At 57.8% G+C, this 27,067-nt stretch overlaps 5 protein-coding genes across 5 annotated transcripts; 3 read left to right on the top strand and 2 right to left on the bottom strand.

Moving 5' to 3' along the window:
* Nucleotides 1-175: 175 nt before the first annotated feature.
* VOLCADRAFT_115692 (subunit of VPS-C complex) lies at nt 176-8,291 on the bottom strand (the record flags this gene model as incomplete). Its single annotated transcript, XM_002945715.1, has 13 exons — nt 176-640; nt 864-2,252; nt 2,753-3,057; nt 3,956-4,097; nt 4,547-4,663; nt 4,706-5,144; nt 5,328-5,730; nt 6,075-6,228; nt 6,271-6,324; nt 6,706-6,875; nt 7,130-7,277; nt 7,649-7,774; nt 8,115-8,291. The coding sequence occupies 13 exons, from the start codon at nt 8,289-8,291 to the stop codon at nt 176-178; spliced, it is 4,089 nt and encodes a 1,362-aa protein (XP_002945761.1).
* Nucleotides 8,292-8,828: 537 nt separating this feature from the next.
* On the top strand, nt 8,829-15,773 carry VOLCADRAFT_127355 (Kar3 member kinesin-like protein; the record flags this gene model as incomplete). The annotated part of the gene is made up of 21 exons (XM_002946070.1): nt 8,829-8,855; nt 8,938-9,018; nt 9,099-9,236; nt 9,310-9,600; nt 9,687-9,821; nt 10,202-10,429; nt 10,600-10,806; nt 10,986-11,117; nt 11,188-11,417; nt 11,822-12,010; nt 12,120-12,290; nt 12,571-12,850; nt 13,044-13,205; nt 13,306-13,464; nt 13,562-13,782; nt 13,878-14,145; nt 14,231-14,376; nt 14,529-14,708; nt 14,873-15,055; nt 15,314-15,398; nt 15,603-15,773. 21 exons carry the CDS (start codon nt 8,829-8,831, stop codon nt 15,771-15,773), a joined length of 3,684 nt encoding a protein of 1,227 aa, XP_002946116.1.
* Nucleotides 15,774-17,590: 1,817 nt separating this feature from the next.
* On the top strand, nt 17,591-24,857 carry VOLCADRAFT_127384 (uncharacterized protein; the record flags this gene model as incomplete). The annotated part of the gene is made up of 15 exons (XM_002946069.1): nt 17,591-17,634; nt 17,747-17,849; nt 17,918-17,966; nt 18,170-18,258; nt 18,694-18,792; nt 19,213-19,292; nt 19,507-19,633; nt 19,951-20,459; nt 20,590-21,039; nt 21,418-21,796; nt 22,078-22,386; nt 22,861-23,004; nt 23,274-23,430; nt 23,734-24,025; nt 24,530-24,857. 15 exons carry the CDS (start codon nt 17,591-17,593, stop codon nt 24,855-24,857), a joined length of 3,159 nt encoding a protein of 1,052 aa, XP_002946115.1.
* Nucleotides 24,858-25,491: 634 nt separating this feature from the next.
* hstH4-9 (histone H4) lies at nt 25,492-26,036 on the bottom strand. The gene has a single exon (XM_002945714.1). It carries the CDS (start codon nt 26,013-26,015, stop codon nt 25,704-25,706), a length of 312 nt encoding a protein of 103 aa, XP_002945760.1. The 5' UTR covers nt 26,016-26,036; the 3' UTR covers nt 25,492-25,703.
* Nucleotides 26,037-26,281: 245 nt separating this feature from the next.
* Nucleotides 26,282-26,920, top strand: hstH3-9 (histone H3; the record flags this gene model as incomplete). Its single annotated transcript, XM_002946068.1, has 2 exons — nt 26,282-26,417; nt 26,649-26,920. The coding sequence occupies 2 exons, from the start codon at nt 26,282-26,284 to the stop codon at nt 26,918-26,920; spliced, it is 408 nt and encodes a 135-aa protein (XP_002946114.1).
* Nucleotides 26,921-27,067: the final 147 nt, after the last annotated feature.

The raw sequence follows: 27,067 nt of genomic DNA, 5'->3' as shown, positions 1-27,067 counted from the left end.
AACGAACTACTTTCTTTCTGCATTTTACCGTCCCATCCTTCTATCTCTTTTTTCTGCTAACCTTCATTAACCTCCTGCCATGCTGCCAAGGTCCCCACAAAACCCCACGCAGTCCAGCCAAGCAAGGCCCACACAACGCAATACCCACCGCTTGCGTGTACATTAACCCTACACGCTACGCCCACGCCGCCAGCTCCGCCCCGCCGGCACTGGGGCCCCGCACTCCTCCTCGCCCTGCACCAGGATGCCCCTCCACCAAATGGCGGAACCCCGGGGCCACAGCAGCCATAAAACTACCGCCGGACAGCTCCGCACCGCCACCGCCTCCGCCACCTCCGGCCCCGGTGCCCCCGATATGCCGCATGTGGCAAGAGTAGTGAGCCAACAGGCCCCCTGGGTACGCCACGAATGCGGCGCCGCCCAGCCGCTTATGGCACAAGGAGCACGCGCGTTCCGTGGTGACGACCACGCGCTGCTGCCTCACGCGCACTGCCTCATCCAGCGCCGTCAGGTTCTCGCTGCGGCGCAGCTGTCGAATCACGGCTAGGTTGCGTCGGGCCTCCAGCATGAAGCGCAGCGCGCCTTCCAGCCATGGCAATACATCCGCCACCGCGACGCCGTCAGGCAGCATGCCCAATACCTATAGGCGGCCGAGGGGGCGGCGGCAAATGGCGGCGAGGGGCGGCGGCAGGGCCGTGGTAAATATGATGAACAGGGTAGCCGAGACGGAGCGCTAGGCAACTCGCACTCCTACGGGACCAAGTCGGGCTAAGTCCCAGAAATTCTACATGGCTAAACTCGAGGGAAGTAGAGAAGGACAGCAAAGACCCACTCGCAGAATCGTACTTACGACCACCGCCCACCTGCATGGGGTCAAGTCGGTCACGTTTCCGGCTGAGCAAACACGACAGCGCCTGCCACATCGCCGGCTCTAGCTGCGGGCCCCCGCTGCCCTCCGCTGCCCCCCGCGACATCGACGGCAAGGATACCAGCCAGGTCCCCGCCGCCGCCGCCGCCGACGACGACGAACCGCCTGGCGCCGCTGCCGCCAATGCCCGCGCAGAGGGACAGCTCTCCGGGCCGTCGTACAGCGCCCGCACTAACTCCAGATATATGTCCCCTGGTTGCGCGGGATCACCTAGGACACCGGCGTCCAGCCCAGCAAGGCCGCGATTGGGGCCGCGGAACAGCGGTGCAGCCGCCACGGACAAAGTGCCACGACCGCCGCCTCCGCCAGCGGAGCTGGCGTACACGCGGTCGCAGTACGCCTCCGCCGCCCCCAGGTCCTTCAACGCATGGACGTACAGCCGTAACGCCTCCCGGTGGTTGCCCAGCCTCTCCAACATGAGCGCACGGATCTCTAGAAGCTCCCCCAGCGGCAGCTTGTCAAGCACATATCCCGGGTCGATATACGGCGACGTGTAAACTAGGTCTCGGAGCCGTTGGTACAGGGACGGTCCCGCTGCTGCTGCGGCAGCAGCGGCGGCGGCAGCGGCCGCGGCTCCTGCGGCCTCACCATGGCCTCCACCGGACGGAGACGTGGAGCCAGCTGCTGCGGAAGCCCCTTGGGGTGCGGGCGGCTTACCGCCGGCAAGAGTGTCCAGCGCGCCGGTGCTGGAGCGCCTAGGCCGCCGCGGCCGCTTCGGTCGATCACCACCCGTGGCTGCCGCCTTTGCGCTACGGCCGCGCTGGCGCGGCACCGATGCCTTGGCCGGAAGCTCCCCAGACGCAGTCTGTTCCGTGGCAGCGCCGCCACTGCTGCCGCCGCCGCTGCCGTCACCGCTCGGCAGCGGCGACGCCCGTGCATGCGGCAGTGGCGGCCGTACAGCCACCACACCGTTGCCGTTCGCCGTCACCGGCCTTGCCGGCCGTTGCACTTCCGCCTCAGGGCCCGCCTCCTTCACTCCCCGTTCCTCCTCACTCTCGCTGCTTGATGACCCTTCCGTCGCCTCCATCTCCGCCGTCGACGCATGCCCCGCCCTCTTCGCCGGCCCTGCACTGTCCCCGAAGCTCTGTACGCTGGACCGGGAGCCCACACGCGATATGCCGGCGGCGGGTGTCCCGACGGAGGACGCCGGCGCGCTGGCGAAGCGCCGCGCCGCCGCCGCCGACGCGCGCGGCTTGAGTAATGCGTGCGCCAGGTCCTCCGGGAACAGCACGGGGGGCTGGTCGGGGTCGGGGCGGTGCGCCAGCAGCAGCTCCTTGAGCTCGTCACCTCTGTGGTTGTTGGCGCGGCTCGGCGAGAGCGGCTCCTGCGGGTATTGTTGGTGTTGGTGACAGTAGTGGTGTTGGTGGCAGTGGTGGTGTTGGTGGCAGTGGTGGTGTTGGTGGCAGTGGTGGTGTTGGTGGCAGTGGTGGTGTTGGTGGCAGTGGTGGTGTTGGTGGCAGTGGTGGTGTTGGTGGCAGTGGTGGTGTGTAGAGTGGTGTATACAGGGTGCAGTGGGGGGCCTAAAACTTATCGAATAGTAATCAATCAAAGTCCTGGAAGGGCTGATGAGCAGAACGACCTGGATACACTACGATGAAAGTACCAGGTGCACAGATGGAGAGAGAGAGAGAGACAAAGAAGAGAGAGTGCGCGTATGTGGACGTTTCATGTGAAGGCCCCCTGCTCACTAAGACGCCGGCCTAGGGCGACGTGAGGCAGTGGAGGGCTGACGCCGGCCTCTTGCACGCACACAGGGCACAGCCCCGCCGGGGGCAGCCTTCCCTCTCGCACGCACCCCCTCCGCAACTCCCTCCGCATATCCACCTTGGCGAGTATGTCCCTCAGGTAAATGAGCAGCAGCTCATTGTGATAGTCCTGAGGCAGCGCCACACCAATTTGCAGCGCTGTCTCCAAGTACAGTCCACAGTAGTGGGCGCTGTGCTGGTTGAGGATGGACAACGCCAGGGAGGGGTGCAGCGGCGGCCGCATGTGCAGCAGCGCCGACAGGCCTGCCTCCGCGTCGGCGGCCAGGATCCATCCGGCGTGGCGCTGGATGGCGTCGGCGTCGGCGGCGGAGAGGGAGACCATGTAGCGCACCGCCGCCCACACGCCGGGCAGTCCCGGCAGGTCTGAACAGCGGTGTGTGGGGGGGGGGGGCGTGTGGGCGTGTGGGGGTATTTGGGGAGTTTTTGCGCGGAGCCATCGGGAATATTCAAGTGAAAAGTCGCGGGGAAGTGCACCAAAATTCAGCTGCATATAGGTACAACATCCTACGCCAGGACGGACGCGAGGCCTAATGGACAGCAGGCCAGCGCGCGTGCAACCTCCGTCCCACCCCGCCGCCACCACCCACCCACCACCCCAACTTCCTCCTCCCAGCACCGGTGAAGCCGCGGCCGGTTCCCTCGCCCCTCATCCTCCGGTCCGGACAACGGCTACCCGGCCCTAAGGGAGCGGTCTTTACGACGACCCCTCAACAGGGGGATGGCGCCTTTCTCTAGCAAATTAAAGGAGAGCCTTTGTAAAACATGCTTTCGTCGTCCGAGATCTCACTGGCGTAACACAACACGACCACACGAGCCACCTCACGGGCTAGCGCTAGCCCAACCCTGCTGTAGCTCCTTGGCTGGACGAGAACAAGGGTTCTTAATCATCCCCAAAGTCATCACTAAAGTTCCCACCACTAAAGGGGAACTTTAGTGATGACTTTGGGGATGATTAAGAACAAGGGGATGGGGTACAAAGAAGATGACAGGGGACAAGTAACGTTGGAACGAGAATTGGTACACAATTGGCATGTCCTTTCAGGTCCTCTCGTACTATGAAAGGCTACTCTCAATGCTCTAGCGCCTACACCGGATATGGACCAAACTGTCCGAAGGGGATGACCGAAGGGGATGACCGAAGGGGATGACCGAAATTACAAACCAACTACAATGTAGCTTAGCCTAGGTTAGGTTTCCTGAAGGGAAACAACTACTAGTTAGGTTAACAACTCTATTCATAGTTCTCCGGGGTCCTCCTCACCCGCAGCAGCTCCCCGTGCCGGGTTCGGCAGGGCCCCCGGGTCCTGGCTGAGCTTGCGTAGCAGCTCCAGGCCCTTCTCGTGACAGCCGTTGCACTTGTAGAGGGCGGCCAGCTCGGCATACATGCCGCTCTCCTCCAGCGCCTGAATCGAAGGAATGGCGGGAGAGACCGCGGAGGGGGGTGAGAGGTGGCGGTGGGAGGAGGAAGAGTACATGCAGACATGCAAACGCCAGCTGCCGATGGTCAAGCGGCGCAGCACCCAGGTCGCCAGCCCAGTGGGGGCGGCCGGGTAAGAATTGAGGTGAAATGTTCCAAGCCATAGGTTCCAGGCTCGATACCGCAAGTCCGCACCCCCACCGCGTGTCCGCTGCGGGTTGAACTGCCCGGGTGCGCCAGGGCAGCGGACATGCACCGCCCTGCATGTCCGTCAGCAAGACTGTTGCTCGTGTAATGGCGTTGGCGGTCCCTTCTCGGAGCAGGGACAGCATGGGAAGGACTCGATGAACGCGGCCCTAGGGTCCTGCCCCTGCCCCTTCATTCGCCGAACATCCCAAGCTTCCCTCTCCGCGTTTCCACCTCTCCCGAACCCACCACCTCGCCTTCCTGGAGGTCCACGTAGTTGGGCAGTTGCACGAAGCGCAGCAGAGATCCGCTGTCCGGCATCGCAACCATGATGCGCACGATTGCGGTGTCCAAAATGACCAGCAACTCGTGAGGAGGCGGGGGTGGTGGAAACGACAGCGCGCCGACCTCGCCAGTGCCGCCCTGGCCTTCCCCGCCAGTGGGAGAGGACGCCGAAGCAGGTGCCGAAGACCTCTCCACTGCTTCCACCATACCTTGTGTCGTAGCGCACGAAACCCCATTCACCGCGGGTTTTCCGTTTGCAGCAGCAGCCGGCCGGCGCTCTTTCACCTTGTTCTCCCTCTCGTCCTCTCGCTGCTGCGCCGTGGCCGCCGCCGCCGTGGTCGCGGGCCCCTGGGCCTTCGTCTCCGCCAGTGCATTGATTGCGCGGGTGCGGTGGCTCAGGATGTACGGCAGCAGCTGCGATACCGCCGTAACATACGCCTCTCCAATCGGTTCCGAAAACGCCGGCAGCGGCTGGCCCGCTGCGTGCGTGGGCAGATGGTGCTTGAACTTGGGCGGCACAAGGGACGGAAACAGGCGCAGCAGCACCAACGCCGTGGTCGACCTGCGAAAGTAGCAGCAGTAGCGGCAGCAGCAGCAGCAGCAGCGTCATCATCACTACAAAGGGAGCTTCGCCAGGCGGGCAGCTTCCCCACCGCCTCCACGCTTAGCCTCCTCCCCCCCTTTTTCCATCCGCAGTTGAGCCTTTTCTTCTTGCCTATGACCCCCCCTTTCCGTGTTCGCTCACTTGCACAGTGCCAGCTGCGCCATGCCCCCATCGTACTCGCCCTCCCGGAACAGGTAATGTCCATACGCCAGCCGCAGCCGCTCCTCCAGAAGCTCACGACGACTCGAACCCGGGCGCGAATTCGGACGGAAATCCAGGTCCGCGACCCCACCGCCATCGCTGCTGGTGGCGGCGGCTGCGGCGCGCGGCTCCGGGTCCCCGGCGGCTGCGGGTCCAGCTCCGCCGCCTGATTCCCGCGCAGCGATGCCGCCTGCCGTTGTCCCCTCGTCGACATCTATCAGCGCCGCGAGGGCCAGCGCTTCGCCGTACTCGCCCATCTCAGCCAGCGTGTGCGCCTGCTCCTCAAGCGGTACCGGTGCTAGCCGGTAAATGGTGCTGCCGGTGCCGCTGGCGGCCGTTGCTGCTGGGTAGCGCATTGGAATGAGGAAGAAGGGACGATAAGGGCCGGCCGGGATGGATCGCTCGCCAATCTTTCGTCACCTTCCGGGGTACTTTTCCCAGGAACATCTAGGTCGTAGTACCGCCACAACATGCGTGGCCCTCCCACGCACACTCTCCATCAAGCCCGCACTGTAAGCTACCCAGTCACAGCCCCCGGGTGTATAAAAGGGGCTCCGCCGAACACAAGCATGAGCAGGAACCCCGGGGCTTGCTAGGTGTGCCTCCATACCCCACGGTCACCCTGTCCTCTACCTCCGCCCCTGGGCGTAATGGTGCTCCTTTCCCGACCTCCAGGTGCTTACTGACCAGCTGTTGCCTGTGCAACCGACGTCGCCGGCGTCGCCCCCGGCCCTGCTGCCGCCGTTGTCGGTAGCTGCGGTGCAGTCGCCACCACGAACACCGACCCGTCTTCCGATACGGCCGGCGCCGCGGGCCGCTGCGGCTCCGGCAATGCCATCCTCTGCACGACGTGGCCCTCGGCAACGCGTCGCAGGCTGCGTACCTCCAATCCCCTTGCTGTCATGGCAACCGCGTGCTGGCCCGCTGCCACCAGCGCCTGGTGCATTTGACACGCGGCTTGGTTGCTTCCATATGGAATATGAAAGCACAGCAAGTCATCTTCCGCAATCTTCCATTCTCCTAATCCAGGATCCATTCCATAAGTACGCCTAAGGCATGCAAAACCCTGGGCCGTCCGTCCCAGGCACGAGCTCCCACGCCACCGCGTCTGCGGCCGTCCTCCCACTTAACCCGTCTGGCAGCCTTCGCCGTGCAGCGCGGCGTGCCAAAGACCGTCCGTGGACATCCATCCATCCATCCATCCATCCATCCGTTCCAACTCACGTTCGTTCATTCCGTTTATTTGAAACTATCCCCCGGCAGCCCCACATCCGCCCCACATCGCCGAAACACGGCCACGTGTCCACATTGCACCCACCAGCAATGGCTCCGACCACAGCAGGTGGCGCCGGCGGCTGTAGCGGCCGTCCACGGGGCTGTGGTAATATGTGCTATTGTCGCGTGCGAGAAGCATTTCCTGGCCGCCGGGGCATAAGACTGCCAGCGGGTGGGGCGCACAGCCCGTAGGGCCCACATCGGTCACGGCACCTACAGCGCGCCACAGAACGCACATCCGATAGAAAGCCACAGAAACGCCAGCATTAGCCTGGGCCAAGCGCGGCGGGATTCGCACGAGTCAGCTTTGTGCTAAGGGAAGCGGCGGCTCAGTAGGCAAGTGGGTGAAGGCGCAATGGGACAGCAGCACCGTACTATGCCTCTCCTAACCGTCCATAGGACCGTAAGCACAGTACCATTTTGCGTCCAGGCCCAGGTCCAGTTTCACGCACCGGCTCAAAACGTACCCGTGGCCGTATTGAGCAGCACATATTGTCGCCGCATGCCCAGCAGCAACATGCCCGCGGCTACCCATACCATAGCCGACACCAGGTCGGGCGCACTGCGCTCCCCCGCATCCAGCAGGTCGCTTCCGTGCAGGTGGTAGAGAATAACCTACGACAAAGTGAGAGCCAGTCCGTAGGGGAAAGGGGAGCGGTAGCGCGGAGGGGTAAGGAGGGGCATCGGAATCCAAAATTATGGGATAGGGGGAAGCCTGAGACCCATTTCACGTACGCAACCACCTGAGCAGCGCACCAGCGTTAAGCCTTGCCCTGCATTTCCCATCCCCGGACGCCTTATGCGGGCTGCTTGTGAGAGAGGTTAAGCAGTCCCCGCCAACACCTCCTCTGCTAATCCTCCACTCATACTGACGAGGCTGTGATGGTGCGCTGAATGAAGCCGCACCCAGTCGACCCATGCCTTTCCTGGTTTCCAGGACTCCGTGAAATGTGTCTCTGAACCGCTGGCTGCGGAGTGCGCATTACCTTTCGCCGGACGGCAACGGCCAGGGTTTGGCCTTCCTCGCTCCAGGCAAACAGGGACGCCCCTCGTGAACCCATGGGCTGGAACTTGAGTTTCATGTCGGGCAGCGTTAGCAGGTTGACGCCATCCTCCGTCAGAGTGAGCAAGAGCGGGCGCTTCCCGAGTTGCACAGCCGCCATCTGCACCACTGCCTTTCGCTCTAGGCTGCGGTGGCGCCTGACGACCTTTGAAACAACACGTTTTGAGGAGCACACGGCCATACCAAGGCGGGAAATGGGTATTTATGATTGGTGATGAGTTCTTGCGTCGGCTGAGTGTGCCCAGGCGTGCTTACGGATTGCGCGGGGCTGTTCCCCCTGTGTATCAGGTCGGCGCAGCCGTGTACGTGCTCGCCAGGGACGGGTTTGCCGTGGCATGGACAGATTTATATGCGATCTATCCAAACGCAAGGAGCTGACGTGTCGTTACCTGCCAGAGCCCGTCACCCTGCTGGCTCAGGAACTGCACAATGGTGCCATCATGCAGCCCGACAAGCAAGTATCCATTCCAGCAGCAAAGAGACTCGACTCTTTGGTTTCCAGGCAGGGTTTCGATGATGGGCAGCACCCGGAAAGCTTCGTAAGACTTGGTGGCTTTGGGGTCCATCGTGGCCGATCGTATTCGTCCTGCAGTTTGAGGTAGTTATCGGGCTCATGATACATTAATCATGCCCAGCTGCTGAAAAAACAGCAGATCGAAATAGCACGGTTTGCACTCAGTCTGTCGAATTTTCAGGGCCAACATCGCACAGCGCAGACATTTCTGGGTAGTCCTTATACTTTAGGCCAAGCCGCTTGGTAGTGTTGGGCATCAGTTGCTTGGAATGGGACCCCCAACTGTGTTTCCCTCCGTACAACTGTGTTTCCCTCGTTTTCTACAGCACTTCTGAACGCACCCAACAAGACATTTTCTGCCTTAATTATGGTTTAGCTGCTAGCCACAACCCAAACAAGACGTTAGGACCGCCAACGCTTGGCGGTCAATCCCTCAACTTGAAGACTGCAAACTACGGACTTTGCCGCACTGGCCACCGGTTTCCAGACTAGGAGCTTGCGTTTCTTGCCGCAAAGTTCATTTCAGTGTTAGCGCCGGCTGTTTTGGCCGTGAGACTTCCATTGGGCTGTCGGGAGTCTCAGAGGCCTAATGGCTGACGACGGTGCACACGAGAATGTAAGCTCTTTGGGAGGCCAGCAATTTGCAGCAAGCATTAGTTGGGCGGATAGCTGAGCTCTGGTTTTGTTCCTCCATTCAGTCCTACGTTCAAGAAGACGAGTATGAGGACGGACGGGGAAGTCGCCTGGATGGGCTTCAAGCCCATGCAGACCATTTTCAGGTATGTGTATTTTGTTCCAAGTTATTATCGCAATCATACGCGCTGGAGGTAGCGACCTCGGGTCCTCGCCATGGTTGCAGGTTGACGCCTTTTTCAAAGCGCTGGCAAAGGGTGGAAAGGGCTTCAGCATTTTCAAGCGAAAACCGAAAACCCCCGGCGGCACTGGTACCACGGGTTCTGGGGGCTTTACGCTCGACGACCTGCTTATGTTCTCAAACGTGAGGGATCTCTCTGCTTGCGGGTGTCTTTTGCACAGCTGCTGCTCACAGTCACATGTGCTTCTGGTCACAGGAATCTATTCCTACTTCGTTGCTGAAGCTCAGCAATGACCATATCAGCAGGGCGGTCAAGATGTTCAGCGGCATACTTAAGTACATGGGCGAGACCGGCGAGCAGCTGCCGAACATCCAAAGCCTTGAAATCGCGCAAAAGCTGCTTCATCAGGGCTTGAAGCGGCCTGAGCTTAAGGATGAGCTGTATATGCAGCTCATCAAGCAAACGCGCGGCAACCCGAACATCCAGTCGCGGGTTAAGGCGTGGGAGCTATTCCACCTTGTGGCATCTACAATGCCTCCCTCAAAGGTAAGGTAACAGATCTGCGATGTGTTCCGATAGTTATTGCCCGTCCTTTGGGGTACCAGCCCGCCCCCTGGGTCACAATCACACAGGAGTTTGTGACGATGGTATCCGAGTACATCCACGCCGTCGCTCACGAGGAGCAGGAGGACAGCTTTGTGCGGCAGCTTGCGACACGGACATGGAATAGCTTGAAACGGTCGGCAAAGGCGGGGCCGCGCCGTACGGTGAGTATTAGATTGCTGGCATGGGTTCTGGATAGATTACAGCTTCGCAGGCCGGTCGTGCACACAAGGCGAGCAAACTATGATGGCCACGAACAACATGTATTATTTGAAGCTCTGGAAGACTTGTGCACACCAAGCCAATTAACCTCTGCAAGACGCAAACTGACCGTTAACCTGAAAATTCCATGTCCTTGGCATCAGCACGGCGCATCAGCACGGCGGCTTGCAAAACAGTTAGGATGGAAACCGGACTGTTGCTTGTTAAGACTTTAGGAAGATGGCACCGTCTAGGATATGAAAGTGAATGTCCCTGCATGCATGCATGACGGGTTCGCACTACAGCCTCAACTGAAATGTGCCTTGATGTATTCCGGCCCTAGCTCCCGCAAATCGAGGAGATTGAGGCATTGCTCAACAGCCGTCAGCTTACGACCATCGTTTTCTTCCTTGACGAGACGTTCGAGGAGTTGACATATGACGTTACGACGACTGTCTTGGAGGCCGTGGAGCAGCTGGCCAACCTGATTAAGCTGCAAAACTATAATACGTTTACCCTCTTCGAGTGCCGCAAGGCAGTTGGTGCTAAGCAGGTGGGCGGGATCAGAGGTGTTGAGGACTAGCAGGTCCACCGTCAAGCTGGTCTGGGTATGGGTCAAACGCATAGGGTTCTAATGGTTTAGCACTTCAATGCAACTGGTGAGCATCCCGATATGAAACAAGCCCGTATCCTAACTCCTCAATCAGTTAACATGGGAATTTTACGCAGGCGGGAATGGAGCCGATTGCCGACGAGCACATCCTGCTCGACGATAACAAATACGTCGCCGACGTCCTCTGTGAGTTCCGCAACTCGAAGCTCACACGGGAGGGCTTCCAAAGCAAGCTGCTCTTCAAGAAGCGTATGTTCCGGGAGACGGACGAAACTATTACGGAGCCGCAGTTCGTGAACCTCAGCTATGTGCAAGCGCAGCATGATTATCTGCAGGTGAGGGCTTGGGTTTCCTGGCGCAGCTATGTAAATCCAGTAAAATTGAATGCATGAATTTTTGGTGCTTAACCTCCCCCCGCCACCATGCCACGGTTTGAAGGAACCCGCGTTCAACTGTTCAAAAGCGCGTTGTGATTTTCCCCCATTCCGGCCTGCTCTGAATTCCCGTGTGACAGGGCAACTATCCCGTTGTCCGTGAGGACGCGAGCCAGATGTGCGCATTACAAATCCAGGCGGAGCACGCGTCGACGCTCAACGACAATGAGGAGCAAATATTGCTCTGCATTGAAAAATATATAACGAAGCAGGTTGGTAAAGGAGCCCCCTAAAGCAGCACAGCAATGCGCATGGTTACGGGGGCTATGCACTCTGATGCAGGTCCTGATGACCCGGCCGCGCGAGGAGTGGCGTGCGGATGTGACCGCTCGGTACCGTGCGCTTGAGCAGTTCAGCAAGGAGGACGCGCGACTGCAATTCCTGCGCATTCTGCGCAGCCTGCCTTACGGCAACTCCATTTTTTTTGCGGTGAAGCGGATTGAGGATCCCATCGGGCTGTTGCCAGCAAAGCTGATTCTGGGCATTAACAAGCGTGGCGTTCACTTCTTCCGGTGGGTGATTTTTCAAATTGAACCTTTGGAGGTGTTCGGCCGTTGTTCCGAAGCAGGGTTGACAGAGACAAACAGGCTGGCTTAAATTGTAGTGATATGACTCGGCCCGGGGATTTCACATGCCAAGAGGCATGGGTATTAAACATCCTTTGGAGGGAAGCCAAACTATGGAAATTGTCGTGTTGCTATCCCTGTTTATTGCTACCTGATGACCTGAGCACTTCGCTCAATGCCTTGCACATATACAAATGCATATCGGGAGAGCCCGGCGGCTTGTGTTAATGCTGTCTGGCTGCTGGACTCCTACCAACTCAACGTATTTCACCCCATGCTACGCGTTAAGGCACCACTTGTCGCTATAATAAGGGTGTTTAAGGTCTTTGGCCTCCCGTTGGCTACCGTAGGCCTGTGCCGAAGGAATACCTCCACTCAGCGGAGCTCCGTGACATCATGCAGTTCGGAAGCAGCAGCACCGCTGTGTTTTTTAAAATGCGCGTAGCGGGCGTCTTGCATATCTTTCAGTTCGAGACCCGGCAGGGCGAGGACATCTGCATGGCGCTACAGACGCACATCAACGACATCATGATGAAGCGGTATGCTTGGGTCTCCTGTGCGCTTCAGGGATGTATGCGACAACAGCGTAGTCTCGGATTTTCCAATGGTTACATTGACGAGGCGCATTCACTATGCCCCTGCTAACAGGTACTCGAAGGCCAAAGCCAGTGCGTCGGCGGAGAAGGCGCAGCAGCAGCTGGGGCTGTCGCAGGGCAACTTCGGGCCCAAGTATGAGGCCCACGTGGCCCAGTTGCAGCAGGAGCTTGAGGAGCACCGCAAAAAGATCCAGCAAATGCAGCGGCAGGAGGCGGAGCTCCGGTGAGCATCCTGCTTGTCGGGGTTTTTGAGGCGTTGCATGATGGAGCTCCATGCCGCAGGATGTTTGCGTGCTGCTCGGATGGGAGTTTGGATCGGATTGGGCCCGGGAAGGGTTGGGGTGCCGCACTCCCAGCATGGACAAATGAAGCTAAGGGCCCTGGGTAGAACACCACACCGAGAATTCAATGTGCTGTAATGCCCTGAGCATTGCTAGCTTTTAGTGAACGTATCTGATTTGCTGTTCAGGCGATAACGATATCATTTTTGCACTTATATCCAGGTATGAGTCAGATCGGCTGCGGGGCGAGCTGGCGGACGTTAAGGAGTCTCTTGCAGAGGAGCAGGCCGCCAAGGACCGCCTCAATGAGAGCATAAGCCGGCTAACAGCTGAGGTTGACACGCTGCAAACGGAGCTTGCTGTTGCACGGGCTGACGCAGCAAAGAACGCCGCGGCGGGCCCGGCCACACCTAGTGCGGCAGTGGAAAACCACGCTGTGCGCGACCTGGAGGCGCTGCTTGAGGCACGCAATCGGGAGCTGGCGGACGCGAACGACAAGTACGTACAAGCGGAAATAGTTTTGCTCTTCGTTCTTGCTCGTCGAGTTTGTGCCGACGGGTGCATGAGCTACTTCGCAGCGGGTTCATGTCGGTTTGACAGCCAGGATCTTCATGTGTTGTTTGCAACTCCTGGCATATATGTATTTGTCGTTAAGACGCACAACGTTTGGGCGCAGGCTCGCGGCTCTCGATAAGCGCTGCTCTCAGCTTCAAAAGGAGAAGGAGCTTATTGAAAAGAAGATGCAGCGCATAGAGAAGGCGAAAGAGACGGAGACCGGTGAGCTGCGCTCACAGCTTGAAGCGGTCCAGAGTGACATCCAGGCCCAGCTGAAACTGAAGGACAGCAAAATTACTGAGGTGGGTGGATGGATGTGATGTCTAACTGGGACGCTCTTGTATGTCGCTCAGTTGTTTGGACGTCTTCTCCTCTCTTGACACATCTGTCGTACTGCCTCAGATTATGGAAGAGCTAGCATCGATCAACGCGCTGTACGTTGAGTCGAAGGCTGAGCTCGAGCAAAGCCGTGCAGACCAGTCGGAACTTGAGGAGCTGCGCGAGCTGAAGGCTGATATTGAGCGCAAGGAAAAGCAGCAGGCAGCAATCATCGACCAGCAGGTGAGGCAGGGATTATTGCCAGCTTAGCTTGCTGATTTCAGCGGAGTTTCTTGACAATTGCGCTTATTAATGCTCCATGCTTGCAACAAATTAACAGGCACGTCGTCTCGAAGAATTGGAGAAGCTCTACAAGGAGGAGCAAATTACCCGGAAGCGATACTTCAACATGATGGAGGACATGAAGGGCAAGATCCGCGTGTACTGCCGTGTGCGGCCTATGCTGGCTTTCGAGGTGGAGAAGCGCCAAACGTCGGCCCTTATCCTGCCCGACGAGCTCACGGTGTGCCATGCCTGGAAGGACGAGAAAAAGCCGCGCGAGTATAGCTTCGATACGGTGGGTCTCGCGTGTAGCCGCATGCTCGCTCAACATCCGCTGACCATGGGAACTTTTGCGGGCATGTGAATCATATGAGTGTATATCTGCAGGTGTTCCCACCAGGTACCACCCAGGACCAGGTGTTTGAAGACACCAAGCACCTGGTGCAGTCTGCGGTGGATGGCTACAATGTGTGCATTTTCGCCTACGGGCAAACTGGCAGCGGCAAAACTTTCACGATTTATGGCAATGAGCGCGACCCTGGGCTCACGCCACGCGGTGTGGCGGAGCTCTTTCGCATCATCAACAGAGACGGTGGGAAGTACACCTTCAGCGTCTCCGTCTACATGCTTGAGCTTTACCAGGTGCGAGCGTAGCCAAATGGAAAGGACACGAACACTATATGTTCTTGAATGTTTGCTATAATGCATATCTATTTTTATTCGACAGGACACGCTGCAAGATTTGCTACTACCGCCCGCTCCGAAGAATTCCCGTCTTTCGATTGCCGAGGTGCCGAAGCTGGATATTAAGAAGGATCCCAAAGGGATGGTGACCGTCGTCGGTGCCACAGTGGTGGAGGTAACGTCGGCGAAGTGAGTAGGATGTACAATTCAAAATATTGTGGTTTGTTGGTAATAGCACATGGCTGATTACAATGGTTCGATCACGCGTCGGTCAATATAATGACCTCGCCACCTGAAGGGGTCGCGCAGAAGTCCACCGGGGTCATGTGTTTGTTACGCAGGGAGCTGATGTCGACCATCGAGGCCGGTCAGCAGCGGCGCCACGTTGCCAGCACGCAGATGAATCGCGAGTCATCGCGCTCGCACCTCATCATTTCCATCATCATCGAGTCCACAAATCTCCAGACGCAAAGCGTTGCGAAGGGCAAGCTCAGCTTTGTCGACCTCGCGGGCTCTGAGCGGTACGACAGTTAGATTTAGGGTGGGGACTTCCTCCTGTGAAGGGCGCTGCAAGGGCATGGATGTCCTGCTGGCACAGCCACTGGTCGCTTTTGCGCTAGGACTTGGGCATCAGTATCTGCTCTTAAATCTTCTCCATGTGTCCTTGATACAATTGTACATGCAGCGTCAAGAAGTCCGGTTCCGTCGGGGAAAACCTAAAGGAAGCGCAGGCCATCAACAAGTCCTTGTCCGCTTTGGGCGACGTTATCTCGGCGTTGGCCACAGAGCAACAGCACATCCCTTACCGCAACCACAAGCTCACCATGCTCATGTCCGACTCGCTTGGAGGCAACGCGAAGACGCTTATGTAAGTACTTGTAGGGTCGCACAGAAGACATGGCATAATCCTCTTCTTTCTTTAGGTAATAAATGACTATATCCTTTGCGTTTCCCGTTGAAATGCTCTTTCGGTCAACCCCTCTGTAGCTACTATGGACTCACTACACCCACCGCAACTGAAGGTGCAACACATACATAAGACGCCTAGGATGCACACGTTCCATTCCCGCTAATTCCTCAAATCTGCTGTGTGAAGACTTCCTTGTACCTTGCCTTTTTCACATAGGTTTGTCAACGTGTCGCCAACTGACGCAAACCTGGACGAGACGCAGAACTCCCTGCAGTACGCTACGCGTGTCCGCACCATTAAGGTACGCGGCTATGCCGCTTCTATGGTTGAACTATCTTAATGGATACTGCTTTCTTAACATGCGGCAAGCCATAAGCCTCTGGTAGCCTGCTAAGGCCGTCCGCAATGTAGGTGTGTGTGGTGTAGTTGATAGTATACTTATGCAGCTGTGCGGTAAGTATACTGTATCCGATGCTGACACGTTATTGTCCCGCCGTGGCACCAGAACGACGCGACCAAGAACGAGGCGAACAAGGAGATGCTCCGATTGAAGAAACAGGTGGAGTACTGGAAGGAGCAGGCCGGCCTGCCAGCTGAACAGCGCGACATTGTGGACTTCGTGGAGGTCAGTGAGACACGGAGCGCTTCGGATTCGATTGTGTCAGCGCCGCAGTAAGGTGCCCCTGGACAGCGTCTGCAGTGCTGGTTCAGGTGTTAGTACGTGTGTGTGGACTGCGGCATGGCTCCTTCGATGGTGCTATAGCGGGGTTGGGAGGCAAGCTTGTCGTTCGGTGTGAGGCTCGCCGGATGGAATGCCGTACATAGGAATAGCCAAGTTGGCGTGATTATCCTTAATCAGCTCTCTTGGAAGTGCCCTTGGATGTAGCTTGACGCAACGGCTTTGTGACCAAATGATCATGCAGCGGTCTCCGCTATCTGGTTCATTGTTGAGGGCATTGGGGGGAGTTTGGTGGCCTTGTTACGAGTCGTTGATACTGGTTACAACTTTTGATGACTTCCGATGAGTGTGGCGTTACTTGCGCTGCGCGTGCGCCTCTCACCATAGAGCCTCAGCTACTCGGCCACCCACAAGCGTTTAGCATCATTGGTGCTGTAGATGCGTTGGGTGAAAGTCTTAATTACAAGATTAAGGCTAAGGCTAGACGGGTTTCACAACGACTGGGATTATTACATCGCCCTAACTACTGACATGCACCGTGTTCATAATTGACGTGGGGATGCGTGTGTACCTACGTTCTCATCAACATGGCAATGTTGTGGGCGTCTGTTTACACGAACTTTGCGTGCGCAATGACAAATGCGCGTGGCGATCGCGGTAATGCGGGCGTTCGTTTAGCGGGCGTGGCTTGGCAGGCAAGTTGAAGGCTGGCAGAGGAGCGAGTGTCAACGTTTTGGCATGTGATGGCTACAGCTTAAATGCTGTGGCGCTTTATTATTGGCAGGTATTCATGTGTTGGTGCGAAATGTTATGCGCTAATCACTAAGGTGGTTCGCAGAAATGGGTATGTAAATGTGGCTTTGTTGTGTAGCACAGCCTGCTCTCTTGAACTCGGGTGGGCAACAATTGGAAATGATGTTTTACCGGTAGCATCCTTAATTTTACTTTGGAAGTGCAAAGGCGGTGCTATCTCGCGTGTCGAATGTCTTCCCATAGCTGGGGATAGCTCTTGCCTACATAAACACGCAGCAAGTGTCACTTCTCCATACGGACGACCTCCTTGATCGGCTAACGAAGTAACAGAACAATGCGCAGATGCACCGCACGCTCACGTCTGCTGGTCAACCATGATGGTCATCCAGAGTGCAGTTCTCGCCGTTCATGACGTACTCGTGGTTTATGTGCCTGCAAGAATGCTTGGGGCATGGGCGAGTTTATACGCGCCTGCACAGCGCATAATACGTGCAATTATATCCGTCCAATACTAGAAATCCGGGAATTGACCATCGTCTGATGTATGGAGCACCGAGCTCAGGCGGACGGCTGTGGGTTCTGCCGCTGCGGTATATATGTCCCAGGGGCCATTCGTTCCGCGCATCGTATGTACAACGCCGATATCGAATATAGTGTCAGGAACTTGCGCATCGCCCACATCCCGTGGTGCAGTTGCATGACCCAGCTACATGTGCCAGACCGCAGCTACCGGAAGTGGAATACAATTATCGCACGCGGTACGGTGGGCCATTTCGCATCCTACTGGGTTGTGAAGAGGTTTTGCACACTTTGCCAAAATTTAATGATATTGTTGAGATAAATTCCCACCTAAAATTGGTTGATAATCTTTGCCTCGGCTCTGCTGAGAAGTTCATGTTATGATAATGAGATATTAAACAGCGCAACGCTCGATGTTAAGCACTTAATACGTAAATGGAACTGTCAAGTCGACGCAGCCTACCTACATTATAATTTTTCAGGGTTAAGGAATGGCGGTGCCATTACAGTATGGCCGGGACCCTTTCAGCCAGCTTCACCGTATGCTTGATGCACATCACACAACTCCTGGATCAATCCGACGGACGTGTCTTGCAGTGGAGGAATGCCTGGCCAACAATAGGTACGTTTTGAAGCAGGGTGGCAAAATGGCGCGAGATGCTGGCGGCGAGGCGATCGGCAGCTTGTCATCTTTTCAGGGACAATTTGCGGGGATTTTTCGATAAACCCTTCTCGAACCTATTGAAGCGGGTTTTCGGCTATGGCGACTTTGAAGCGTCGTGGCTCAACATTGTTACTAAGGTACGCACTGTGTTTTGACGGCCCTCTAGTTCCCCGTGACGAAACTCCCAGTCAACGGGTGAACGCAGGGCCGTGACGCGGATGCACGCGCCCTGGTCGATCTGTTGGCGCCAGACGGTAAGCCTTTGGGACCTTAGGAGACCGAGAACCATGAGGGGGGTACAACTATTGTCGGGGTAGCAGGTCGCGGGGTCCAACCGTCAGGAAGCATGGAGTGGTTTCTGCGTTGGAATAAGGCGATGCCGCCGTTACCGCGTACCATTTCCTCTTGAGGACGCGCAGAAAGCATACAGGAACCGTCCCCATTCTCTTCGCTCCAGGGAAGCTGTTTGCGGCAATGGCCCAGGCGGACAGCGACGATCTCGTCCAGTACATCTTTCCAACGGAGCGCCTGCCAGCGCACACACAGGTTCGCAGTTCGCAATATGTTATCAACGAAAGCTCCTATTGGCGGGGGGTTTGGTTTCCTACCATGCAAGACTTCGGTTGGTCTGCTATTGTTTAGGGTGATGGGAACTTGCGGGTACAGATCAGACGTTGCGCGCCGCGACGTCGCAGGAACATGCCGATGTATCTCCATTGGCAGTTAGTTGCAGATTCGTCGATTATGTCTCTCCCTGATGTTGATGGTTGACCCTCGCTTTCCCAGCGCACAGAGCTGCTACGGGGTCAGCCCAGGGCCCCGCGGTATCCTGTAAGATAAGATGTCGTCACGGCTGAGCATAGCAGCTTGCGGGAGTGGGGATAGGTTGGACCTATGTAGCATACAGCGCGTAGAGCTATCGTTCCAAATCCCGTTTGCGTGAGCCCTGTGTGTATCTCTGTGTATTAATGCGATGCGCAGGAGTTGCTCAAGGAGCCGCAGGGATACGGTCTACGGCTGCTGGACGCGTGGCCCCAGTACCGGGGCCGCATCCGAGCTGACCCAGCGGGCCGACCACAGGTCAGCAGCCCAGACCTGGAAAATTTACGAAGCGGTGGTCGTGACTTGCTTATGCACTATTTTTGTTATGTCGTGCCATGTTCAGCTGGATAGGGAAGCTGATCGCATTTCTTTTTAGAAGCGCACAATCCCTCCGATTAGACGGAACGCTTTATCGCCGCTTCCGTACAGGGTAGCCTTTTTAGCACCGCAACGCGGTTGATCGAATCGGGCTTGAATTCTCTTTTGCCGCAGTCCTGAAGCCGATAGTGAGAGGCTGTTGCCGCGCAGAGGGGTGTCCAGAGGTAGAGTCGGATGCGACTCCCTAGTACAGTTGGTTTCGGGCCCGTTAGCGCCGGAGGGTTCCGGTTTACCCCGTTTCGAGGTAGGCATAGCTTTACCTAATTAACCTTCGGGTTTTCCTCCTGGCTGCCGCCATAGGTTTATCTGAACCTGTTCGAGTACTTCATGTTTTGGACAGCCTTCTACGTGCTGAGGGGAAGCGCCTCGGATAACAGCAGGTGTGCAGGCGAGAGTGCCGGGTGCAAGGCAAGGAGTAAAGGAGCGGAGTATCAAAGCCACCACCTCTGGTGGCTTTACGATGTGTTGGAACGCCCGCGCCAGGACAGGACTTCAAACAAGATGTCATGCTAGCATTTCAGCAGTTTGCCAAGCATGGGGTGTGGCATGTTGGAGGATGTATCAACGTCCGTCTCGCTTCATATCTCTGTGCAGGAGCGACCCTCGTGCACCACCCGGCTCCGCGTCCTCGTCTATGATGTACGGCATGAGCGGAATTCGGAGCGTGGGGTCGGCCATTGTGGGCAACCTCATACTGGGTCGACCTGCTGGGGGACTCCAGGTACGGCAACGTGAAACACACATCCGCTGGCCCCCTCCGGGGAGAGCTGCGTCCTTTGTATCTTTCCTTGAACTCCATCACGGTTGCACTTCGACTCTTTAGGGACTTAGGTTCCGCTCAGACAATCACTTGTAGACTTCTGTTTACGAAGTTCTCATATGCCACGAATGTCCATCTTACACTGGCTTTCCCTTGTTGTTTTGTTGTTCTCCTTTTGGCGTTTAGAGCTCTTCCACATTTAGGGGAACTTGCGCACATGGCGAGGCTGGTAGCTTGACGCCCCAACCCCCTCGTCTTATTCCCTGCTCGGCATGCAGAGCCACCCCTACTACTGCTTATTGAAAACGTACCTGGAGTATTTCTTGCCAAGGAGTGGGGGCGGAGTAAATGGCACTGGAGCAGAGGGCGCTGCAGGCGTATCGCGTGCTGCACAAGCCGCATCCGCGGCCGCAGCGGCGGGAACCATGGGCGGCGGCATGGGATACGGCCTTGGCCTGTCTAACGGCGCTGCCGCCGGCGGCGCCGTTGGTTGGGCATCATACAAACCGACGTTGACGGCCGCGGCTGCTGGGCCTGAGAGCCGCAGTGCCGTACTGCTGTCAATCTTGGTGGAGTTCTGGCTTACGGACCTGGCGGAGCCACTGCCGTCCCCAAACACGGACAGGGCCAGCTGTGTTGTACTACCCAGTGGCGTAGTAGGGTCGATTGGCGGCCTAGGCGTGGGCAGCGGCCTAGGCGCCGCCATCGGATCACCCGCTGGCGCCGTTGGCTTGGCTGGCAGTGCCTCACCTGTGCCGGTACCCGTGTCCGCGCCCCCTAACGTCAGGTGGGTAGCAAGAACCGCATGTCACAAACAACCGCTGGTATCCCGCTGCTGCTGCCGCTGCTGCTAAACCGCTGCGCCATGTCATAAGCCGCCCCTTAGCCACCGTGTGTGGGTCTGCGGGGCCGCGCAGGATGCTGACGTATCAGCCTCCCTCCGAGGAGCTGGTAGAGGGGCTGGTGGCGTTGGTCCGCTACGTCCATGTAGTGGAGCAGGACCCCACGCAGCCCTGGGCGGGGCCGAGCGGGACTGGCGGGCGGTCGCCCGTTGCCATTGGCATGTCACCATCGTCTGCTGCCGCCAGCGCGGCCGCTGCCGTGCGGTCGTCCGTTGGCAACGTCGGCCGCCGCGCCAGCGGCGGCGGTAACGGCTGTGGCTTTGGCGGCATACCGCAGCGGCCCCCGCAGTTCCAGTTACAGCCGGCGCAGGTTGGCCGGGCGCCGTGGTTGCCGGAGACGCCGGTGAAGACGCCGCCACCACCACCGCCGCGGCTGCTGATGCCGCCGACGGCGCTGCTCGTTCAGGGCAACAGCGCCACCCCTGCGGTGCAAGCTGTGTCACGAAAGGTGTACCGGCAACTAAGGTGGGCGGCGGCTTGGGGTGCGGCGTGGAGGGAGGAAATATGGGGGTGAAGGCAAAGGGCTAATCGCTTCCACCCGGGGGAGGGAGCCCTTACCCAGTTTCCCATGAGAGCAGCCATCGTTGTGGCACACACGCCCCCGATGCTCCTCGCTTCCGATGTCTGCTTTGTGTTCCTGGCTCTTCAAAGAAGGAACGCAGCTCGCACCCAATTGTGCCGCACGGCAACCACGATTTCTATCTTGAGACTTGGTAGATAAAAAAATACACGGCATCGACGGCATTTCTGCGCTGTGCTGCTCAGTTTGGTGTCTTGTGGTATCTGTCTTAAGTGTTTCGCTTGCGTGACCCTACAACTGATATATTTCCCCTTCCTTGGCAGACGTGCTTTTTCGCAGTGGCCGCCAGGTTCCCCCAACTCCCTGACGCCGCTCATCTCTTTGTGGCTGTCCGTACTGGCGCCCTGGTGCCCGCCGTACGCGCACTCGCGTAAGGCGGTTGCCGTGGACAGCGCCGCCACAGCCGGCGGCAGCGGCGTGAGTGCCATGGCTGGAGGCGGCACTGCTGGCGGGGCTTGCGCTGCCGGCGGCCTCCGGCACCACAACCAGCAGGACGGTGTAGGCGCGCTGGGCTCAGCTGCTGCGGCTGCAGCGGGGATGATGGAGGCAACGGCGGCCAAACTGCATTTGGGTGGCGGCAACGGTGTCAAGGACCGGGATCGAGACCTGGCGGGAGCAACATCTCGAGAGGTGATTTCGCAGGTTTGTATCCTATGCTTTTTCGCCCCGCAAATCGAGAGGAGGACAGCTGGGCGCGTCTTCCCCAGTACGCGGCCTGCATCCACCTCGCACAAAGCACAAAGCATTCGCGGGCTTGGCAGAATGCTAAGATGTCACCCCGAGTCCGCACTTCCCCGCCTAGCCTTGTACCCCCCTTCAATCCTCTCCTTGCCTTTCCAAGTCCCTCTTTTCCTCTTCTTCTGCGCCTCTCATTACTCCTCTACCTTCCTGCCCCTGCTCTCTGGCCGCCTCTAACCCCGCAGTACAAGTACACATCCGCCTGGCGGGGACACGTGTTGGCGCACCTGCCGTTCTACCTGCTGCTGCTGCCCCAGTTCGCCTCGCTGTCGCTGTCACGCCTCAAGTACCGGCCTGACGTGGCGCTGCGGGACCTGGACCGCGTGCTGGCGGTACTGGCGGCGGCAGGGCCAGAGCTGCTTCTGGAGCTGCGCACTGCGGAGGCGGCGCTGAATGACTTTCTGCGGCCGGCAGCGGCGGGGGGCCGGCGACGCAGCGAGGGCGAGCTTGGGGAGATGGTGCCGTGGTGGCTTGAGCAGGCGAGTGGGGGCGTCGTGTGTGCATGTGTGTTTGCGTATATTTGCCGGTGGTGGTGGTGGTGGTGATGATGGTGGTGGTCCTTGTTTCTGTGTGAGTCTGTGGCACTATCTGTAGTGAGGGACAAGATTAAGGAAAGGGTCGGCGGATGTTTCTCACTAAGTCGTGTGCATGTAAGTGTGATTTAGAAAGGGAAATGGGATTAAGTGGCGCTGGTTGGCTCTGCCCTTCTAGGAAGGGCAATGCGAAGCAAATTAGCTGCCCTAGCAAAATGACGGCTGTACGGGGTTGGTAGTTATCGGTTGGGATGAGCGCCTTGGAGGAAGGCAGTGGACGGGCTGAATGCCACACCGTGGGCCTCTTGGTGTTGGGGAGGGGATGCCCTGTCAGGGCTGACGGGGTTCAGCCCTTCCGCGTTCCGCGTTCCTTCCCGCACCGCCTGTTCACCTCACATTCTTTCATCGCACTCATTTTCTCGACACTACTTGCAGGCCCAGGACTTCGAGATGGCTGCGGCAGCTGGCTCCTCCCCTCCTGGCGCGGTGCAGCCTGACGTGACGGGCCGCCTGTTTACCATTGACTCTGCGGGTGCGGCCTACACCGCCTGCCTGCTGCTGCGAAGTGCCGAGACGCTGGTGAGAGCGGAAAGGGCGAGAGGAAAGGAGGAGGGGGGCTGGACCCTTAAGTGGCAAGGAGCAAGGAGACAACCCCCTGGACGTATGTGGCGTGTTGCCCCCACCTCTTGAAACACATAGACACGGCGGGGTCTCCGATTCCTGTGAAAACCCGCTACATCTGTAGGCGAAAGGCACGTCTGAACGTCCTGTACTGGGGCTGATGGATCTACTGGGTGCTGGTTGGGATCTCGCCCGCACTTGCTTTTTGTTTTTTGCAACCACCTCAGGGGCGTCCCGAGTTGGTGGCGGCTCTGCGGCAGTCGGCGAGTGCGGTGCTGCCCCTGGACTCCATCCTGCCGGCGGCTGCTGAGGCCGAGCAGGGCGGCCGGCAGGGCGAAGGGGCTGCTGAAGGGGCACTGGATGCGCGGCGATTCCCCCGAGCAGGTGGGGGTGGGGGTGCGGCCGGAACTGCGTCGCAGCTCATCCTCCGCTTCTGTTGGGCCATGTCCTGCTCTTAACTGTCGTGGCCCCATAGGGTCCATCATGAGCTCTCGCTCGTCGTCATCCCCCTTCCTTTCCCCTTTCGGCGCTATCCTTGCTGGCCGCACTGATCCCTTCATTTATGCTGCGGCACTTTTTTATTTCCCCATCCCTGCATGTTGCAGATAGAATTTTCCCCGCCTTGGTAACGTCTTAGGGGGCTCGCATATCCCTTTGTTCTTTTCCCTTTCTTTTCCTGTCCTTCAGGCCGGTGGAGCTCTCACCTGACGGCGCTGGTACAGCAGGACCCTCGGTTGGCCGACCCGCGCCGGCTGTGGGCCCACATGTACCGTGGCCATGACGGTCGCCACGACCCGCTCTACCGCCCCATCGCCTCCAATGAGGCCCCTTGGCTGGTGCGGCCCCTGGTGCTGGCTTCCACACGGATCAATGTGGCTCTGGGCCTTGATGCGCCGTACCGCCCTGGGGAAGAGGAGCTCGACCCGCCGGAGCACCTGGGCCAGCTGGCGTTGCTGTGGGCGCGGAAGCGCGGATACAGGTTGGGCCTGTGTCGGGGTTGCTGTGCCGCACTTGTTTGGAGCTCTTGCGCTGCTGGGGGATGGGCTTGTTGGGGGCTTGGGGGTAATGGGGCTGTCGAGTGTCGATGATGATGAAACCCTGATGCGAACGGCCCAGAGCCGCCCAGCTTGTGGAGTTGCTGCGCGAGTATGGAGTCGTGTCATTGAGCTGAAACGGGGCGGAAGGGGGACTGGGAGCTCGAGGAGGTTGAGAGCGGGTAATGTCAGAAGAAGTTGGGGAGACACCGATGTGACGAAGTCGGAGGCCACAAGGGCACCAATTGCGTGGGAATACTCAAAAAGGCAGAAGAGAGTTCTGCAGCTTGTCTTGAAACAACCTCCCCGCACCTTCTGGTTCGATTTCTTTCCCATCGCGCTATCTCCTGTACATATCCGGAGCCATCCGTGTTGGAGTCCAAGATTCTATCTTGTTCTCATTCCCTTCTGTGCGCCCAACCCTTTTTTCCGCTTGGTGCCTTGCCCAGGGTTAACCTGCGGATCTTTGCAGAGGTGCAAACGCTGGTCTGGCTGATGGTCCTCTGGTTGCTAGTGTACTCCGCTTGGCGCATGTTGGGCGGAAGCGGTTCCGGAGCCGGCGGTGGTGATGTCATCCAAGGCAGCCCGTACGGGAGAGCACAAGCGGACGCGTATGCCTACCAGCAAGATAGCTCGGGCAATTTATACGTCTCGAGCGAAGGCGTCGGCTCCTTACATTCACACTACCATGGAGCATATCACCAGGCGCATGAGGATCACTCCTATCCGGCGGACTCCGGGGAGATGCCGGAAGGCGGTTACAGGTTTAGGACATAGCTCATGAATGCAGGGAGGAAATGCGATTACGTTAAGCTGCGCCTACTTTCCAGTCTCTCAGAGATCCTGTACTTGGTGTTAAGGTCTTCGTGTTGTGTAATGACCGCCTTTGCATAGGTGTCTCGGGGATGGCAAACGCAAGAAAAAATCGGACAGGTGCCAAAAGTGTTTACGCTGCTAAAGAGCTGAAACGGAATGGAGGAAAGCCGAAAGCCCTTACGAGCCGGAGGCCCAAGGACCAGGCTAGGGTTGCCCCAAATGGATAAAAACGCAAAAGAAAAGAAAACGGCAGAATTCGAAAGAAGGTGCAGGAACACCTCGCCTCTGCTGAGAGAAACGAACAGGAACCGCTACCGGCCAAACAAGTGATGACCCCTGTCCGGACAACTGTCAGGCCAGAATAATATGCTCGTTGCTCCGTCAACCCCAGCGGAGCAAACCCTATTTCCTTCCCCCATGCCCCTCTCCTTATGTGGCGGTTCACGGGAGTCTGCACGTGGAGCGAACTGGCCGTTAGCTGTCAATAACTGCCCCTCCCTAGATCTGTCCGGGCGAAGATGACGAACAGAAACGCGGAAAGGAGGAGGGTATAACATGGGGCGTGGGCAGGTGGGTAACCAAGTAGCGGCTACATTGAACAGGTAGGGTGTCCCTTTCCTGTTCGACATTCCCTGCCTGTACGGAATCGGACATGACTCGCTAGCACTTCACTTCGCAGAAGCAATGGCGGAAAATAAAAAAAAGCAGGAGCAGCGGAAGTGAAACGAAATTGAATGAACGTTGGTGGTGTTTAAAAACACCGGGTTTTATGGTGGGCTTGCAGAACCCATCGACGCCACCTCCAGCTTAACCACCGAAGCCGTAGAGGGTGCGGCCCTGGCGCTTCAGAGCATACACGACGTCCATGGCAGTCACAGTCTTGCGGCGAGCGTGCTCAGTGTACGTGACCGAGTCACGGATGACATTCTCAAGGAAGTTCTTCAGCACGGTGCGGGTCTCCTCGTAGATGAGGCCGCTGATACGCTTCACACCGCCACGACGTGCCAGACGACGGATAGCAGGCTTCGTGATACCCTGAATGTTGTCGCGAAGCACCTTGCGATGGCGCTTAGCTCCTCCCTTGCCCAAGCCCTTTCCGCCCTTGCCACGTCCCGACATGGTTACTTGGTGAGAAATGAAGCACGGAACTGAAAGATGGGCAAGATTAGCTGCGATTAATCCTTCTGAAACTAGGGAAGTGCGCGGGCTTATTGGATGTAATTTATTGGACGAGCGTACGGCGGACCCGGTGAGCCGACCTCGAAACTACTGCGAAATTGAGTACCATGTCCATGATATAAAGTCCCCCGTCCAAGTGAACATCTAAACATTGAAGCAAACATTACAAACGTTTCACTTTATTTCTCGCTAATCACATTGTTGAAATGGCCCGCACCAAGCAAACTGCTCGCAAGTCCACCGGTGGCAAGGCGCCCCGCAAGCAGCTTGCCACCAAGGCAGCTCGCAAGACTCCGGCCACAGGTGGCGTGAAGAAGCCGCATCGCTACCGGCCTGGCACTGGTAAGGAGTCCCTGATAACGGCCAATGGCAGCAGCTTTCTGTGACTTCTCTTGTTTTTCCGGCCCACTTATGTTTTATAGCTATAAAGTACCTTGACCGTCGCGCTGCTTATTATGTTCCATTCCTATCCATCGGAAGCAAGTATCAACCGTTTTCTAAGTATGCATGCACGCCCCTTTTGCCCCCTCCCGCTTCCCTTCCGGCCGTGCCCATTTCTTGTTACACTTCTAGTGGCTCTCCGCGAGATTCGTAAGTACCAGAAGAGTACTGAGCTGCTTATTCGCAAGCTTCCGTTCCAGCGGCTGGTGCGCGAGATTGCCCAGGACTTCAAGACGGATCTGCGCTTCCAGAGCCAGGCCGTGCTGGCGCTGCAGGAAGCTGCCGAGGCCTACCTGGTGGGCCTGTTCGAGGACACCAACCTGTGCGCCATCCACGCCAAGCGCGTCACCATCATGCCCAAGGACATCCAGCTGGCGCGCCGCATTCGTGGCGAGCGGGCTTAAAGCTCGGCGTGCCGTGTGCGCTTCCCAAAAAAATCGGTGTTTTTTAACACCACCATGTTGAATTACAAGAATCGAAGTATGGTTTCTACACCATGGTTTCTTAAGCTCAGATCTCGTTTTTTTATATATTTGGGTTCCGCATGGATC

This window comes from Volvox carteri (assembly GCF_000143455.1).
Source record: "Volvox carteri f. nagariensis unplaced genomic scaffold VOLCAscaffold_1, whole genome shotgun sequence".
Lineage (NCBI taxonomy): Eukaryota > Viridiplantae > Chlorophyta > Chlorophyceae > Chlamydomonadales > Volvocaceae > Volvox > Volvox carteri.
The sequence above is the reverse complement of the archived record's forward strand: the minus strand, read 5'-3'. Positions and strand labels throughout refer to the sequence as shown.